Source organism: Girardinichthys multiradiatus, chromosome 15 (assembly GCF_021462225.1).
Source record: "Girardinichthys multiradiatus isolate DD_20200921_A chromosome 15, DD_fGirMul_XY1, whole genome shotgun sequence".
Lineage (NCBI taxonomy): Eukaryota > Metazoa > Chordata > Actinopteri > Cyprinodontiformes > Goodeidae > Girardinichthys > Girardinichthys multiradiatus.
In genome coordinates this window covers 21,663,506-21,682,401 of record NC_061808.1, presented here as the reverse complement: position 1 = coordinate 21,682,401, position 18,896 = coordinate 21,663,506, and the positions used below count along the sequence as shown (strand labels likewise).

The window sequence follows — 18,896 nt, the reverse complement described above, 5'->3', positions numbered from 1 at the left end:
TTGATGGAGTGCGTGTGTAAACAGCAATTTTCTAGTCTTGTCAAAGATTCTGAAATAATTTAACTGGGCTGTTCTAACACATAAATATGCTTTGATTTAAATAAAATAGGTTTCAAGCCTTTTGCAGCATCTAAAATCTTTTCTTGCAAAATTACTTAGTATGTAGCTACACCCATCTCCCCATCAGCTGTAGACAAAATATCCCCACACCATGATGCTACTGTCGCTATGTGGAGATGGTGTGTTCAGCGTGATATAAGGTTTCTTTTTTTCTTCCTCTACATCTTGTATGTAGGCCAAAAAGTTATATTTTGATCTAATCTGACCAGAGTAATTATTTTACTCATTTAACAGGTAGTCTTCTGTGTATTTAGCTCCATCTATCTTCCCATGAACAGCTTCCCCATCCCCGCTAAAGAAAGGGATCCCACAGCATGATGCTTCCACTACATTATGGTTGTAATTTGCCAACATGTGAAAAGTTTCCTGTAGTGCGAATACTTTTGCAAGGCAATGTCTTCTTTATGTGTACGTCTGTAGTTTGAGATTGAAAAAGCTTTTATTTTGAAGACGTAAAACAGGAAAATCGTGTGTCAGCTGAAGCGCCTTGACAGAAAGTAGAGAAGAAGGGGGGTCAAATCAGAGAACTCGGGACGGTCTTCAGACTATGTCCTCCCCGGCAGCTGGAGGATAAACCTAGGACGGGATGCTTGTGTCCCCCCGGCTCTTTCCGCTGTTTTGCCCCCGCCTCAGTCGGCACCCATGAAGCCCCCGCTGATGCAGACCCGACCTGCCAAAACGAGGCGGAAAGCGGCGGGGGACACAGAGCATGTACTGGCGCCTCGGCTTCGCCTGGACGGGGTCGTGTGTGGTTGATCTCGGCCGGAACCGGAGCTTCGATGAGCAGCTCTCGTTTTACGGCTACATGGTCGCCCAGCCTCTGCAGGACCACGGCGGGATGATGTCGGCGCTGGGCTCGGACTCTTGGTGGAGGAAGACTCTTTATGTGACCGGAGGCGCTCTGCTGGCTGCTGCTGCCTATCTGCTGCACGAACTGCTGACCATCAGGTAGAAAAACAACACGGAGACAGTAGGAGGAGAAGCGCCCCTCCTAAACCTCTACAGGCCTCTGTTAAAAAAAACAACAACAAAAAAACAAAACAGAATTTGAATCATCTTAAATATCTAATTTCTGCTGCATCCACTCTTAGTTTTGCTGTTACCTAATCTGGTCTGATTGTGCGGGTGAGGGCCCAGACAGGGAGAAAATAAGGAATCGTTAGGATGGGTTATGATGTAACGGAACCCCCACCTCCTCCAGCACCATCCTCCCAGACACATTAGGTTTCCACCAATGCATATATACTCAACCAGCCCCACAGCAGCAGTCTGATTTGTACGCATGTCAGTGACAGATACCTCACATATGATCTAATGCAATGACCTTATAAATCTGAGCTTCTCCCACTTTTATACAACATTCAAAATCACAACACAGCAAATGCCAGAGATACTCAAGTGGAAGGAAAAAGGATACATGGTCTTGAAATTTTCTGCAGATTGAAATCTGGAGGAACCTACCGTGCATTTGTATTTGGCCTCCTGCACGCTGAAACCACTAAATAAAATCCAGTTCAACCAAATGGAGAAAACTGGCAAAAAAGAACGTCTTGTGAACACAGCAAACTTGTGGAAAATGATGATCTGGTCAGATGAGAGCAAAAAAACGATATTGGCCTACAAGCAAAGTGATATGGGTGGTGGAAATAGCTGCACATTACCCTATGAAAAACTGACTGAGCTAAATATGAAAACCTAAACGCTTTAAAAGACTGGGCGGGGGATTGGATTCCCCTTCTAGCAGGACAATAACCTTACAGATATGGCGAGGGCTATGATGAGATTATTTAGATCAAATCACATTATTGTGTTAGAATATTCCAGACAGTCTCGAAATATGAACCATCTGGTAGAAACGTAGCCAGAAACTGAGTCCATGTATAATTGCAGTGAAAGGTGCTGCTACATAGTATTCACTTAAGAGGGTTGAATGCATATGCCAGCAATATTTCTTAGATGTTTTGTTGTTTTTAGTTTTAAAAACCAGGTGCAATTTTCCCTTCATTTTACATTGAATCACTACTTTATGTTGGCCTACGCTACAAAATCTGTATAAAATACATTGCAGTCAGGACAGAATTTTATTTTTGTTATTTAGAATGATACCTTTTGTTACGTATTTGTTACCTAACACTGTTTGATTGGGGGGTTGTTAAGAACACAAGATCAAGCTCTTTCATTCAGCTGTGACGGTAAACACTGCAGCTCTCTGCGTGGTCGGTATCATGTTACCATCTCACAGGTCTTTGTTTCCAATAACAAAGGCTTCTGTAGCTGACTGTGTTGAAGAAAAACTGGTTTCATTAGACTCGGAGAGCCTTTCAGCATCACACTGAAACAGACAGCTCCTCGGATGCTGCTTGGTGTTTTTAAGCACTTCAGCACTTTACTCATTGGACAGCGCCCTGTGGTTCTGCAGCACGTCAATTTGCAGTCGTGTTTCTGAAGTGGTTTCATATCAACAGGACGATCTGTAGATAATCTAGTCAGTGGCCCTGGACTGACAGGCCAAGGTTTGTTTATTCAGCTGCACAACGATGAGCTTGTAGAGAACTGGTTCAAATGTTGCCTGCTTGAACGGATGAACTTGTCGGGCATTCTACCTGTGAACCTACACTTGTGTAAAAGATATTTAGATGAGAAAAATGTTGTGCCCATTTTTAGTCTCCATTTTAGATGTACAGGATGTGTGATTTAGACAGTTTTCAGTTGCTACAGAAACTCTGTCTAAAAATAAATTATTTTGCCTTAATTTTTTTGTCGTTATTAGATTATTGCCTAAGGGCCACTCCTGGTGCCTGAATTTACTAACCCCCAGCTTCTTCTTTAAAAACGATCCTTAGCACAGTTTAATTCATTTATTCATCTTCTTTACCACTTTTTCCATAGTGGGTCGCAGGGAAGCTGGTGCCTATCTCCAGCAATCTACGGGCGAGAGGCAGGTACACCTTGGACAGGTCGCCAATCCATCGCAGGGCAACACAGAGACACACAGGAAAAACAACCACACACACACACACTCCTTCACACTTAAGGGGAATTTAGAAAGACCAATTTACCTAACAGTCATGTTTTTGGACTGTGGGAGGAAGCCAGAGTACCCGGAAAGAATCCATGCATGCACAGGGAGAACATGCAACCTCCATGCAGAGAGACCCCGGCCAGGAGTTGAACCCAGGACCTTCTTGCTGTAATGCAACAGTGCTACCAACTGCACCATCATGCAACCCCAGTGTGCCAGTTTAATTCAATTCAACTTAATTTAGTGATGGCAATAGTATTATCAAAGAGACGTTAGACATTATCCAGGTTTCTTCCATCAATAGATGGTTAGAGCTGAGGACAGGATTGGATCTCACCGTTAAACTTATTGTTTGTTGTTATTTGTACATTTTTAAATGGAACATCTTTTGATACTAATCTGTGTGCCTGCCAGGAAATTCAGATTAAAATTTGTAAAAAAAAGAAAAAAGAAAATGATGTTTCTTCCAAATATCCATAACTGCCCTGTTTGATGTTGTCATATTTTTGCCTTTGAGGAGCTGATTGGATATTTAGAAAACAGGTACATAAGCTTAATTTGATCACTTTTCCAAATATTTAAGGAAGCTAATATATGTACAGTGCATCTCAAAAGTTTTCCCTGGTATTTTCAGAATCAGAATCAATATATACGGTGTTGTTCTGGTACTCAGACTGTCAGAGAAACAGCCTTGTGGAAGAAACAGTCTCTGTGGCGGCTGGTTTTTGCAAATAGCTTTTACCTTCAGGCCCAATATCACGTGCAGGGTTTGTGAGGTCTGCAGAGATTTTAGCTGCCATTTTCCTGACCCTAGACCTGCATAAGTCCTGGATGAATGGAAGGTCAGCCCTGATGATTCTTTCTGTAGACCTGATTGTTCGTTGCAGTCTGGACCTGTCCATGTGTGCGTATGAGCCAAACCACACTGAGATGGATGAAGACAGGACAGATGGAATTATGGCAGTGTAGAAGATGACCAGCAGCTCCTGTGGAAGGACGAACGTCTTGAGTTGCCTCTTCATCAGTGTATTTTATTTGGACACAAACCAATGGCAGAAATGTGAAGTGAAAGGAAATCACAGCTAAGGAAAGCCCATCTCTGTCATGTAAAATGGTGGTGACATCATTATGCTGTGGGGATGCTTTTCAGGGAATGCTTGTCAGAGTATATGGGAAGGTGGATGGAGATGATTAGAGAGCAATCCTGGGAGAAAAGCTGTTAAAGACTGCAAAGAAACTTTAGACTAGAGCAGAGTTTCACCCCCTGCAGGACAATGAGACTAAACATACAACAAAAATATTGTTTATATCAAAGCATATTCATGTGCTAAAATGACCCAGTCAAAGTACTGACCTAAACTGAGAATCTGTGGAAGTCCTTGAAGATTGCTGTATACAGACGTTCTCCATCCAGTTTTCAGAGCTTGAGGTATTTTGCAAAGAACGTGCAATACTGTACGTTTCTTGATGTGTAAAGATGTTAGACACATCCCAAAAGACTTGTAGCTATTCAATAAAAGGAGGTTCTACAATGTATTGGATTTTTTAGAAATGTTAAAAAACATGTACCATTTTCATTCCACTGCACAATTATGCACTACTTTGTGTTTATCCATCACTTAAAATCCCAATTAAAAGCCATGTTTGTGTTTGTAAAAAAGTTCAAGGGTAATAAATACTGTACAAGGCACTGCACATTTCTAACTTAAACAAACAAAAACATGAAGGATGGTCATTCAGCCGTGTTTGCAGTTGCAGAGAGAGCAGACATTAAATCAGTCAATAAAAGGACTAAAAATGACATAATTCCTTCAACTCCAACTTTTTCATACAGATGAGATGCATCAGAGCTGGACCTTTAATGCTTCTTGATTTATGTAATGTGCAAAGGTCCTGAGTTGGTACTCATTTTTACGGAATAGATTAGAATGTGAGTTGGTCATCTCAATAATAAACATCAAATTCAAAAAAACGGTCAAGTTCAGTGTATTTTTCAAATTGGTAAAAAAGTTTTCTCTCTATGGAAGCCAAACAGATTGCGTTGATTCACTGACATGCAGCATTCACTCCTCCTCGACCAGCATGTAGCAACAATCACTTGCATAAAGTGATTAACTTTGCAGCAATCCCTTATCTTTAGTGTGTATAAAACAACAGTGGAGAGCAGAACTTCCCTTTAATGGGACGAAACTTCCAGCCGAACCTGGCTCAGTTGTCAAGGAAAGTGAAATAGTTAAATACAAAAAGACAGACTGGTTTGTCATCTATATGAAGATAATATTAAATTATTGTCAGCAGTAGCTGAGCTGATGCTCCCTCTAGGAAGGTTTCACAGCTAAACAAAATGCCAGGCCAGGTGTCGCTTAAAATAAAGAGGAAAAACAAAGAGAACATAAAGTTAAAAGCTAAAAAAAACGCAACAAATGCAAAATTTCAGTAGTAGGAGAACGTAGCAGAAGAAGAGTGGTCATTATGTCCTCCAACAGTCTTAAGTCTATAGCAACATAACTACAGAGATAGCTCAGGATAACCTAAGCCACTCTAACTATAAGCTTTATCAAAAAAGGAAAGTTTTAAGTCTAGCCTTAAAAGTAGACAGGGTGTCTGCCTCACGGACTAAAACTGGGAGCTGGTTCCACAGGAGAGGAGCCTGATAACTAAAGGATCTGCCTCCCATTCTACTTCTAGAGACTCTAGGAACCACCAGTAAACCTGCAGTCTGAGAACGAAGTGCTCTGTTAGGAACATATGGAACAATCAGATCTTTGATACAGTGTATGGTGGAGCTTGATTATTAAGGTCTTTATGTGTAAGGACAATTTTACATTCTGTTGTGGATTTAACAAGGACAGAGAAGGGATGGCATAGGATCCATCCTTTTAATTTCCATCAGAACTCTTACTGTAGCTTGTTTGATAAGGTGAAGGCTTTAAGTGTATTTTTTTAATGAAATTTAGACATGGAGAGGCTCAGAAACTCAGGAGATACGCCTAAGTTGTCTTGATACATAACAGACAACCTGACTTTTGATCTCTAGATCAAAAGCCAGGTTGACTTTAGATCAACCTGACTTCAGACTTTGCTGCCTGAACAAACCTTTTCACTATTTCTTAAAGACATGGTGGTTTACATTAGCTAGTTTTTTTGACCTCCTTTCTTGAGGCCCACATTTGCTTCTGTGGCTGTCAGGTAAAACAACCAGACTGGCAATGTGAGAAATGCAGCCAAAGAAAACCAGAAAATAAAGAAAACTTTAGCACAGTACAAATATGTCCGATTTTCTAAAAGAAAATACAAAGCAATTGAGGGTGTTTAAAACCTTAGCAAAGTACTTAGCTATTCTCATTTAAAGTCAAGCCTGAAAAAAACTGAGCTTAAACCTTAGCATTTACTGTCACATATTGGGAGGATTTAATGAATTCCCTCAGCTCATACTGTGGCACTCAGCTCTGTCCCTGTTGCTCCACATAGAAAAGAAGAGGAGCTGGACTCTAAAGATGCAATTATACTCCACCAGTTCTCCCGGCCCAAATCTGGAGCCCCTTCCCTGTCCCCTTTCTGCCTTAAGCTGGAGACCTACCTCCGTATGGCTGACCTGCCCTACCAGGTATGATCATTGAGAATAATAATTCAAAAACAGGAACAATAGCCATGATTTTGTTCAAACTGTGTGGTCAGGGATCTCCATACAGCACCACCTTCGCTGCTCTGCTTTGGTAACTTCACTTTTTATTCTCCCTGAATCCCATCGTATCTCCTCCAGAACTACTTTGACGGGAAGCTTTCGACACAGGGAAAGATGCCGTGGATCGAATACAACCAGGAGGAGGTCTACGGCACCGAATTCATCATCGAGTTTCTGGAGGAGAGGCTAGGTGTGAGCCTGAACAAGAGCCTGACGCTGCAGGAGAGGGCCTTGTCCCGTGCCATCACCAAAATGGTGGAAGAACACTTTTATTGGTGAGAGTATTTTACTACATGGGTTGTAGAAATTGGAAATGGTTAGGCTGTCACATAAAATCTTAATAAAATTTATTGAAGTTTCTGGTTATAAAGTGACAATGTGAAAACGTTCAAGGGTCCTAAATACTGCCGTAAGATCTGAAGTTGGAGTACTGGTTCAAAGAGCAAAGGCGAACTTCTTTAACCTTTGTGCCTAAGATAGAATAAGCTAAATGTTAGCTGGTGTCTGAACAAACGCACGTCTGTTTGCATCCAAGGACTATGGCTTACTGTCAGTGGGTGGACAACCTGGAGGAGACTCAGAAGATGCTGTCAGTGAGCGGACCACTGGGCGACCTGCTCAAGTGGATCCTGAGTCACCTGACGGGCGGGATCGTTAAGAGGGAGATGTACGGCCATGGGATTGGGCGTTTCTCTAAGGAGGAGGTTTACAGCCTGATGGAGAAGGACATGCGTACTCTGGCCACCCTACTGGGTAAAATTGTATTGATCAGATGGCATCAATTGTAAAATAGTTTGGACTTTACATTTAAGACCCAACTTCTTTCCAAAGCATTTGGCCAAATTCAAGCAGCTCAACAGTGACCTCTGGTGGTGTAATGTTTAATCAGCTCATTTTGTCTGGACGTGATCCAGAGTCCCTGCAGAAATGATGTGTGCTGAGCATAAACAAAGCTGCTGCTCTTTTTCATAAAAAACAAATAAACATTTAGAGCCTCACAGCATTTTATTGTTATTTTTGTGATTACTTATTTCCTTCTGTGTGCCCACTAAGGTGATAAGAAGTACATTATGGGCTCCAAGCTTTCAGCAGTAGATGCTACAGTGTTTGGTCACCTAGCTGCGGCCATGTGGACACTTCCAGGATCTCGACCAGAGCAGCTGATCAAAGGTGACTTTACCAGAAAAAGAAATATGACTGTTCACTGTTTTTATTTCCATTTTATCTGTTATTCACCTGTACTGCACTTTGGTTTAGTAAAACGCTTTATAAATGATTCAATGATGATGATGTTCTGTCCCTTAAAAGGTGGCAACAGCAGTGGGTGACAGTATTAAGGGAAGCAAATCAATATATTTCTTATAAAACTCAAAAAAACAATTTTTTTTGTAAATTAATGAATGAATAAATTATCACTGCACAATTTCACAGGGAAATTACAAGTGCTTCAACTGATACGACATTAAAAATTAAAAACAACACAATTAAGACCAGTAAAACCTTATAAACAGTGACAATGACTAAATGTTTCCTAAAGAGTACAATCTAAGTTATTTCATTGGAAAATTAATGGTGGCTGAACATAAAGTGCTTCAGTAAGAAGTTGCTCATTCAGTTGCATTATTGTTCAGTGCTCTGACAGCCCATAGAAGAAAGCTGTTATCATTCTGCTTGTTATGGTGTTATAGCGCCATCCAGAGTGCAAAAGGGCAATCACCTTGTCCTGGATGTATACCGTCCTTGACAATGCCTCAGGCCTTTTTGAGACATATCGAACCAGAGAAATCCCACAGAAGAAAAATTGTTTCTCTCACTTTTTATACAGCCTTCCTGTCTGCAACAGAGCAACCAGCATACCATGCTGTAACACAGTATGCTGTTGATTGTAGAGCAGTACAATATCACCAGCAGAATTTTGTTTGGTTTATTTTTATGTAACAGTCAAATAAAATCAATGTATTTATTACGTTAGTAAACCAGGAGAGATCCTGGGAGATGGTGGCCTCAGGGAAGTTGAAGTTGGTGAGTCTCTGCTTTCTCATTATTGTTGAGAAAAGTGGAGAGGGTTCTGTTCTTTGTCTTCTAAAGCCCAGCTCCGTTTTCGTAGTCTTGCTGATGTTCCAGGCCAGGTTATTGTCTTTGCACCACTTGGAGAGTGCCTGAATATCATCTCTGTAGGCTAACATGGAAATGATCATTGTTGTGTCATCTGCCAAGCTGGTGATTGTGTTTGAGGAGTGGAGGACAGTGTAGTGATGGGTATTCATGGCAACGAGGAAGGGGCTCTTTAAACACCCCTGTGGGGGGCCAGTTAGCTGCTGTGTCTACACGGTTGCCTTAATCGCCTTAATTACAGTTTTCAATTGTAGCTCACAAAGGCACACACATCCCTTTTTGTGTTGTATAATAAAGAGACTATGATAAGTCATCTCAGAACCTTTTCCAACTTCATCTAATCTCCTGAAACAGAAAGGATATTTATTTGTGTAGCTTTCATTTGCTGAGACCCATGAACTTGGTGCCTTCTGTGTTCATAAACTACTCTGCATTATACCCTGACCCTGAAACATATGTAAAATGTTCACCAGGTCAAACTTAAGGCAGTTTTCCCTCTAGCAGTTCCGGAAGAAAACTTGTGAATCAATGAGTAATATTTTCGCCTCACTGTACCCACTGAGCTCTTTGTCCTTTACAGGCGAGCTCATCAACCTGGCCATGTACTGCGAGCGCATCCGCCGGCGCTTCTGGCCGGAGTGGTTCGTGGACCTGGAGGATTTCCGCTATGACCTCACCACCGAGATCAGCGACACACCTTCCAAACTCCCCGACCTGGGCCTCTACTCTCGAACAGACACTTCCCAGGAGACCATTTACTCGCACCATTCACAACTTTCCCATCTTTCCCACCTTTCACACACTCCCACTCCTCAGGAGCCCCCATCGCCCGTCAGCGACCCCACAGGCCACTCTTTGTACGACTCCGACATGGACACAGAGTGCTCTGAAATAGATCAGCTCAAGTGTTGACAAAACTCATAGATAGGTACGCCCCCCTACCTCTCTGAACAGATAATAGCTGGAATCACCTTTGTTGGTATAGATCTAGAGACCAGAAAGGGGTTAACCTGCAAACTGCAGTGGAGGAAAGATCACTGTGCAGCACAGTGTAGATAAAAGAAGAAAGTAGCTGAAACAATTGAAGAAAATATAATCAGGAGCAGCTTGAAAAGTTAAAAGGAGTAAATGACGCTGCTGCTGAGAAACTCCTCCGCTTACTCGACATCATCTGCAGGCAAAACCCTTTTATACCCGTTGCATCTCTGTGATCATGGCAGCTACATGTGTGGGCTCCCACAGTGCTTCCTCGTAGCGATGTGCATCACCATTCAGCCGTGTGAGTGTTTTCACTGACTGATCCTGTAACCCCTCACGGTGAAATTACAACAACACCCGCAGCTGCATCAGACTGAATCAAAACAGTTCAGTGTAAATATTTATAGGAATCAAAGAAATTTAGTGGATAATATATGGAAATATATTATGCATATAAAGTGTATAGATAATCTGAAAGTAGAAACGTATTTCCTCTGTTATTTATTGTAAATATCGTAACTTTTTCTCCTTTAAAACCCCGTTTATGGTGGTCCTGAATCAGCAAGAAGACCCCTGCAAACTTCTGTCCTGTCTCCATGTGCTTTCATCACAGGGATTGAAGTGACGCTTGCTGATCATATGTAGGGCCTGCAACCAGATTAAGAAGTATAGAATGTATCCAACAGATCATTTCAATTTTGTGCAAAGGTCTTGAGCCATCTATCGTTTATATGCATCTTGTTTCCGAAGAGCCTTGCTTTTTCCATTTATTATTAAAGTGATTTTGATCACTGGTTTGTCAGGACACAGTTTCAGTCCAGTGTCTGACCATTTGGTAAGTTTTCTAAGTTTGTTAAGCCACTTAACTTTGAGTTATGATTTATTCATAACATAAAACAAACAACATTCAGGGTTTCCACACAGGCTTGAATTTGTGGAATTTAATTACATCTTGATAAGTTTGAGCAAAAGACAGTTGAGTAATGTTTGAATTTTACAGACTTTATTCCTTATTCCAGTACCTAAAACAGGCTTTTTACATTGAGCTTTATTCAAAAGATGTCCTTTGTCTTATGGTTCCTGAGTTACTGACAGAAAACATTTAAAATCTAAACATCTCTCTTCCTGCATTTTGGCTTATGGAATGTCTTATATCCACATCTTAGGCTTAGGCATCTGATACTGCAGATTTATTCATATCTGCCAACAAAATAAAGGTATCAAAGACTACGAGCTCTGCCCTTTACCACTCTGCCCAATTGGAAGCCAACATCAACAAAGATTTGTGTAAACGTGGATGTTTTATGCCTAATGTCTGAAAAATATTAGAAGAAAAATCTAGAATTTTTAAATAGAAATAATTTGGTAATCCTGAGCAATGTTTTACAACTTGTTGAAAAGATACAGTTTGTTCCAATTTCCTCACCTGAATATTTGAAAATTACCATAACAACAAAACAAGTTTAACTGATAAAAATAAGATTTTAGCTCAAATGATTCCCAAAGAGCTATTAGCTGAAAACATTGTATAAAGATGTTAATGAAGTGTATTGGGATTCACCTTTCAGGTCATGTGTCAGATCTCCCCTTATTTTTCAAAGACTTGAAATTCAGCTGCTATTTTTCTGCTGTAGAGCAGGCCATTTCTTTTTTAGTCCTCACACCTTGAGAGAAAAACTGCAAAAGTCCAAAGGAAACAGAAAGACCTTCATTAAAGCCTGGAGAAATATTGATCAAGACCTCGTTGAAAGATGACAAGAAAGCCTGGCTCTTCATTGCAGGAAAAACAATAATGAAAGAAATTGATGGTTTAAAACTTTTACACAGTGTATTATTTACTTTGTCCACAAGGACTATACCTTTGGGTCCAAGAAACATTTTAGATGCATTCAAGCATCAAGAGCGAGTCAAACAATCTTTAAAAAAGTTTGGATTCTCATCTTTTGAATAAAAGTGCAGGGCTGGTACGTGCTAACTAAACTATCCCTTTAGGCTTTATTTAAATGAACCTATCATAGGTTTTTTGGTCGAGTCTAAGGCTGTGACACTAATTTTAGGTTTTTTTAGCAGCATACAGAGAAATCTCTAGCTAATTTACGGTGTTGTTTTGGATGTGTGGCATCAAGGTTTAGGGTTCCTGTGTGTTTATCGCTCAACAAATGCTCATACTGCACCAGCTGGGGTGTCTGAACAGCCCCTTCACACAGAAAGTATGTATGCTTCTATCGAATGCTGAAGGTTGGGTCACGCGGGGACAATGGTGGCGACAGTGGTAGAGGTTCATCCTGTAACCGGTGGGTTGCCGGTTCGAATGCCCTACTCTGTCTGTCACAGTTGTTCTGTCCTTGGGCAAGACACTTCACCCTTCTTGCCTGCTGATGGTGGTCAGAGGGCTCGATGGCACCGATTGTTTGGCAGCCTTACTTCTGTCAGTCTGCCTCAGAGCAGCTGTGGCTACCATGCACCCTACCACTGTCCGTGTATGAATGAGTGGATGACTGATTGTAGTGTAAAGTGCTTTGGGGTCCCCGGGGGACTTGATAAAGAGCTATACAAGTGCAGGCCATTTACTTTGTCTTTGTTACTGTATGGATTTGAATGGTGACACATTACTTTGGCTTCAGTAGATCTGTATTCTAACTCTTTAGAACCAACTTTTGCTGTAATCACAGCTGTGAGTCTGTTGTGGTATATTTCTACCATCTTGGCACATCTGAAGACTGAGATGGAAATGTTTGCCCATTCTTCTTAACACAAGCTGTTATGGCATCACCAGATTATCCCACCTGAGCATCTGGACCTCCTTCAGACCTCTTGGCTGCATCCTTGGACAGCCAGCCATGTCTTGGTGGATTTAAAGTAGTGCTGTACTGTTTCACTGTCTTCATTTTAATCAGTGCTAGGGGCGAACTTGGGATATTGTTTTTTTTTTTTTTTTAACCTAACTCTGCTCTAAGCTTCTCTACAACTTTCTCCCTGACCTTTCTGCTGTGTTCCTTAATCTTCATGATGCTGTTTGTCCACTGATGTTCTCTAACAAACCTCTGAGACCCTCACAGAACATCTGGATTTATATTAAGTTACACACATGTTTATAAGTAGACTTCTGAACAGAAGTCTACTTATAAACATGTAGACTTCTGAACAGACTTAGATGCACTGGATTATATTTGTGGGTATTAGAGTAAAGGCCTGAATACAAGTCCACAACACCTGGCAGATTTTAAATAGTTGTAAGTTTCTGAAAGTATCCACTAACCTTTGCTCGTTCTATTGCTTAAGTGTGTCGGAGATCTTAAAGTTGAATTTTAAAGATGTAATACAAGCTGAAACTGAAAAATGCAAACTGATTTATTTATTTTTTTGTATTGTCTTAATATTCCTTGTATGCATAATATTGCCTTTTGTCTCTATAAGATTCAGGTTTGATCTATTGTTTACAACAGTGCCAGTATATACTTTATATATTTTTATATTTGTTTTTTATATGTTAAATATATTTATGTGATTTTACCCATGATTTTTTCGGTTGACTTGTTTTTTGTCTTTATCTGCTCATAGTGTAGTAATGTTTCTTATGTTTACATGTTGCCCTCAGAATGACTCATTGAGCTGTGTATCCGTGCAGTAATGTACATTCTTCTCTGACCTTTGCAGATATATAAAAAAAAATACTGAGTAGACATTTTCATGCTGCCTAAGTTTTGCCATACCTGCATGTTCATCCCAGTTTTCAGGTGATCCTCTGTAAATGTTAAAAAACCCTCTTCCTTGTAGGATGATGGGAGGTCTCCCTCGCTGCAGGACCAAACTGCAGAAACACTTGCTTAACTTGTAGACTCTAGATGCTGCTTTACATTGTCTCTTGGTGTTTGTGCAACATACTTGTGAAATATCATCTGGCTGTAAATAACAGAGTTAAAAAAAATCTAATTAAAACTCCAACACTGGCCTGAGAGAAGATGCTGTGTAAGATTTTCTGAATGTACTACAACTAGGGATAAACGGCTGTATGAAAATTGATTCATTTCAATATTTCATTAAAAATAGCTGTGGGTTTTTCCCATTTGGTGTGTCATTGTTATTTACTGAGTTGCTAGTGATTAATATTCCACAGATGCATCACTCGAGGTTAAAAAAAAGAAATATGTGCATTACTGCCGCCAATGTTCGGTGGCCCTTTCTCTCTGGTACAACAATGTCAAAAATATTTGTCCCCTTAAAGAAATCTTCTGTTTATGCTTTTTGGTCACTCCAATATGTTTCAGACCATAAACAAATTTTAATATCACACCAAAATAACCTGAGTAACTACAAAAGGCAGTTTTCAAATGGTAAAGGGAAAAACGCTTTCCAAACCAACCTGGCCCTATGTGAAAAAGTAATTCTTCCCCCTTTTGAAGTAATTGATTTACCGCCTTTTTTGGGAAAGCCTTTGTTTAACCAGCCACGTGGAGTTCTGATTACTGCCAGACATGTAAATTCAAGAGATAACAAATAAATAAATAAACAAACAGTACCTGTTTGACAACATGAAGTAGGCCAAATGATCTTAAAAAAAGCAGAACATCGTGCCCCAGAAATTTGAAACTAGGTGAGAAACAAACTAATTCAGGCTTTGGGACTCCAGTTAACCACTGAGACAGCCATTATTCAAAAAATGGGTAAAATGTGGTACAGTGATGAACTTTCCCCATAGTGATCATCCTACCTGAGTTACTCCAATAGCTTGTTAAAAACCCATCCAGGAAGTCCCAATGAACACAGAACAACATCTAAAGCACCGCACATTTGCCTCATTTAGAGTCAGCGTTCATGGTTTTGGGGTTGCAACTAACAATTATTTTGCTAAGCGATTAATCTGTTGACTATTTTTTTGATTAATTGAATAATAATGGGATAGCAAAAGGTGCTTAATAGGAGATTTTTCTACAGAATTTGCACCAGTTAAAGCAAAAACTATGCCACTTGAGGAGTTCTGGATAGAGCATATTTACAGACAAGAAAGATTTTTCATCTTAAATGCAAACTGTATTTATTTTTTGTACATTTTTTGCTTAATGTTTGCTCTGAGTGGGTTGTTCTTTGAGCAACTGGCATGTTTTAGAGTGTGCATACTCCAGTTAACAATTTTTCAATTACTAAATTAGTTGACGATTATTTCAACAATCGATTACCGGTAATCATGATAAATCCAGTTAATTGTTTCAGCCCTACATAGTTTATCAATAAGAAAGAGACTGGACTAACAACAATAGGAGAGTTTCAAGAACAAAAATACTGCTTACAAAAAAAAACATAAAGGCCGTCTCACAATTCCCAAAAAACAATCGTTAATCCCCAAGCCTTTAGCCAAAATATTCTGTGGACTAACAGAAATAGAGTGTGCCCTGTTACATCTGGTGTAAAACTAACACAGCAATTAAATAAAAGAAAATCAAAGCAACAGTTAAACATGATGGTGGTAGTGTTATGGTCTGGGGCTGCTTTGTTGCATTATGATCCGAGTGACTTGCAATAATAGATAGAAACATCGAATTCTCCTCACTACCAGAAAATAAAGACAAAAAATGTCCATAAACTAGATGACCAAAGAGAATTTAAGTACACCCTTTCATCAAACTTTTTGACAGGTGGGTGGGATTTCCGGTTGGTGCCATGTGGGCGCCATGTGGGTGCCATGTGGGCAGGAGGTCACGTGGTCAAGCAGGTGGTGTGTCCAAGGGGTGTAACCGTGGATGCTGATTGCTTGTCGTCATTAGGGGCGATACCTTAAATGAGTCAATTAAAACACAGGGGTGTGTTTAAGGGTGTTATTAATAATCTGTATGTTTTTTCAGGCGTTAATACATCTAAAAACAAAAAAGACATGCATCCTTTTATATTTTAAAGGTATAATCAACTTAATGTTGACCTATCACATGAAATCCTAATAAAATGAACTGTGTAACCTGACAGAAATTGTAAGTTCATTTTGCTTTACAGCAGGACCTATTTGTTGAATATATGAGCCAGTCTAAATCAGTTCAAAATAGAAAAGACCTAAAAAGTAAATTAAAAGATTGTGCTTCACTACATCGATGGAACGAGAAAAACCTTCAGCTTCTGCGTCAACATACTGGAAAAGCAGCTGAAAGAGGTAAGACGAATATGAGATTAACAGAAAAAAAAAAAAGAACTTCAGTATACTGTTTCCAAGTTACAAATTGACTCTAGCAATGATGTGTTTGTTTTTGAATCATGAGAGACTCCGGGTTACAGTTATTCTATATCCAACTGTTAGGGGCGATGTCAGGAAGAGCAGTTAGGTCTGTTCCTTAGATAACCATATCACCTTTGAACTCAAGAAGGGTTTTGGTCTTAAAACATAGAGTCTTTGCAGTTGAGATAACACTGTCATTTGGATTACCTCATCCCACCGAACCTCTGTGTTATTGGAGAAAAGCTACAAAAACCATTATTAGAAGTTTGGATGGTTAGGAAATTTCCACAACAGATAACACTGTCATGTTCTGGTATAAATACTGTGTTTAAAATGTTGTCCGGGGGCTCTGTTTCATTGGCTAACCTCAGTGTCAGGGTCTTCAAATGCTGAATGTCTTTGAACCATAACACTTGTTACATTGAAAATACCAGTACTGACAAGAAAAAATTTTGGTAAATATTTCAGGAAACCCAGAAATTGTGGAATCTACTTCTGATAATTCACAAAAGTACAATGACATCTTTAAAAGTAAGTAAGTAAGTAAGTATTCATCTTTAAGAAATCATTAAATGCATGTGAATGTTCTTTAATTTTGTTTATATATATTGTTTATATATATATATATATATTTGTTTCTTTGTCATAGAACCCACCGCTGATGACCTTGATGATTTCATCTTGACACAATCAGATTATGGTAAGTAAATGTTAAATGCAATAAAATATATATATATATATATATTATAGTTAACCCTTGACAATGTTTCAATTTATAGATTTGATGAGAGAGGTAAACCCGAATGATCAAGTTGGAGGGTTCAGCGGCTGGAATCGACAGTCAAAATTAAGAAGGCGAATTATTTCCAAACAAGAAAAAACCCCAACAACTGAACTTTCTTTTAACACAGAAATTAAAACTGATTCTTTGAATACTCCTCCGCCAATTATCATCATTTCCCCTGAAGACACACCGGATAAGTTACCGGCACCACCAGAAAGTAAGTCCTAAGAACTAACTATTTTTCTTTGAGAGTTAATGTATTTTAAACCTCAGATAAAACTGTTTACAGATTCGACTGAGAGCTCTGTGGAGGACACAGCTGTCGAGCAGCAAGGTAAGGAAATAAAAATTAAATAAAAACAATATATATATATATATGTATTTTAAGCATAGTTCAATAAAATGTCATATAAACCTGTTTACAGATACATCCAAAGGTGCCACATTGAATCCGCCCACCAGAAGGTCGCTTTTCAAAGATCAAGACAGCTTTCAGCAGAGAGGCACCGTTTCAGTCCAACAAGAAGCGAAATCTGGAGGTTTTACCGCAAAGAATTGGAGTAAGATTTAAAAAAAAACTTGTGTATTTTAAAAACTATTTTTCGTTTTATTTATGAACGCTGTGCTGTGCAGCGTAAGATAATTTTTATTGTCTTCTGTTTTTACAGAATATTTAACCCCGGCCAAAAGACAGTGACTCTCTGCGCTACAAAGCAGAGCAACGCTAGTGAGTGGATTAATGAACGGTACGTTTTAATTCATACATACTGAATTAATTTGAATTCCCTTTTTTTTTCAGCTTCAATGTGATTATTTCAATATATATATATATTTTCATTTATTTATTTTTTGTTCATTCTCCTTACAGAGGTAACGTTGATGGTAGGACAGATTGGTCACAGAAACGGACAGCGCAGGAAGACAGTCTCTACAGCCTCACGGGATCTTCGTAATAAGGCCTCATCGTTAACGCTTCTGGCAGCATGCCAGATTCTGTTAAAGAAGCATTTTGGTGACATCAAGGTGATTTTAAACTGAACTGATCACTGTGTTTTGTTTTTGTTTTTTCTGTAGGTTAGTTTTATTTTTATTTTTTTTTCTTATGTTCATAGAAATGGATAACCGAATCAGACTTGCCCTGGATGAAATAAGAAATTTAATTAATGAACTTAACGAAATTCCCGTTAATGCAGAAGTAGCAGATAACATCGTTTTAAATGCATCTCCTGCTAACAGTGAAAATGTAATAAATGAAGATCAGCACGGTGACATTTTAAATGTAATCAATCAGGCTCTTGAAGATTTAAATAGAGCGCCATCTCCACTCGGCTTTCAGCAAAATGATCCACCTGACACTCATCAGAATCCTTCTACGTCACACGCCGCAGATCGGCACGGTGACGTTTTAAACGTAATCAATCAGGCTCTTGAAGATTTAAATAGAGCACCGTCTCCACACAGCAGCATTGAGGAAAATGATTCACCTGACAGTCATCAGAATCCTTCTACGTCACACGCCGCAGATCAGCATGGGGGTCATTTCAATACGGAAGTAGCGGTTAGTTCTGATCAAATAGGACGAAACCCTCCAGCTGTGGTTGAACGTGAACATTTTAATAACCATGAAATAAGGAGACCTTTTACCATACCGCCGCCCTGTCCAAGTAACGTTCCAGATTTAGCAGCATTCTATACAAACATCATGCGTATTTTCATTGAATTAGCCGACGCTGCGAGATCGTTAACCAGACGTAACGACGTTGTGCAGCTGGAATTAGTGGGTGAAAATCTCAATCGTCACATCACATTTACTGTTACAGATGATGGAAATATGATCCTGCCTGCTTTCGAAAACTTCCTCGACGATTTAGTACAATCGAATGCAAATATACCTGTAGATAATAACATGGAATTTGTTCTTCAGGTTGTTAATGACCCAGCAGGAGGTTCTAAGCGTAAAGCTGCAGGAACGTTAGACTGTGAACTGTTT

General features: G+C 39.5%; 1 protein-coding gene across 1 annotated transcript; it reads left to right on the top strand.

Moving 5' to 3' along the window:
• Window positions 1-593: 593 nt before the first annotated feature.
• Window positions 594-13,986, top strand: faxca (failed axon connections homolog, metaxin like GST domain containing a). Its single transcript, XM_047388591.1, has 6 exons — window positions 594-1,068; window positions 6,614-6,749; window positions 6,906-7,102; window positions 7,363-7,580; window positions 7,881-7,997; window positions 9,523-13,986. Exons 1-6 carry the CDS (start codon window positions 830-832, stop codon window positions 9,852-9,854), a joined length of 1,239 nt encoding a protein of 412 aa, XP_047244547.1. The 5' UTR covers window positions 594-829; the 3' UTR covers window positions 9,855-13,986.
• The last annotated feature ends 4,910 nt before the right edge of the window (window positions 13,987-18,896 follow it).

Bases quoted from the DNA above. Each gene is read 5' to 3' on its own strand.
- faxca (XM_047388591.1), top strand. From the start codon at position 830: ATGTACTGGCGCCTCGGCTTCGCCTGGACGGGGTCGTGTGTGGTTGAT. The intron at 7,103-7,362 runs GTGAGAGTATTT...TTTGCATCCAAG, and splicing joins GTGGAAGAACACTTTTATTG to GACTATGGCTTACTGTCAGT. The intron at 7,998-9,522 runs GTGACTTTACCA...TGTCCTTTACAG, and splicing joins ACCAGAGCAGCTGATCAAAG to GCGAGCTCATCAACCTGGCC.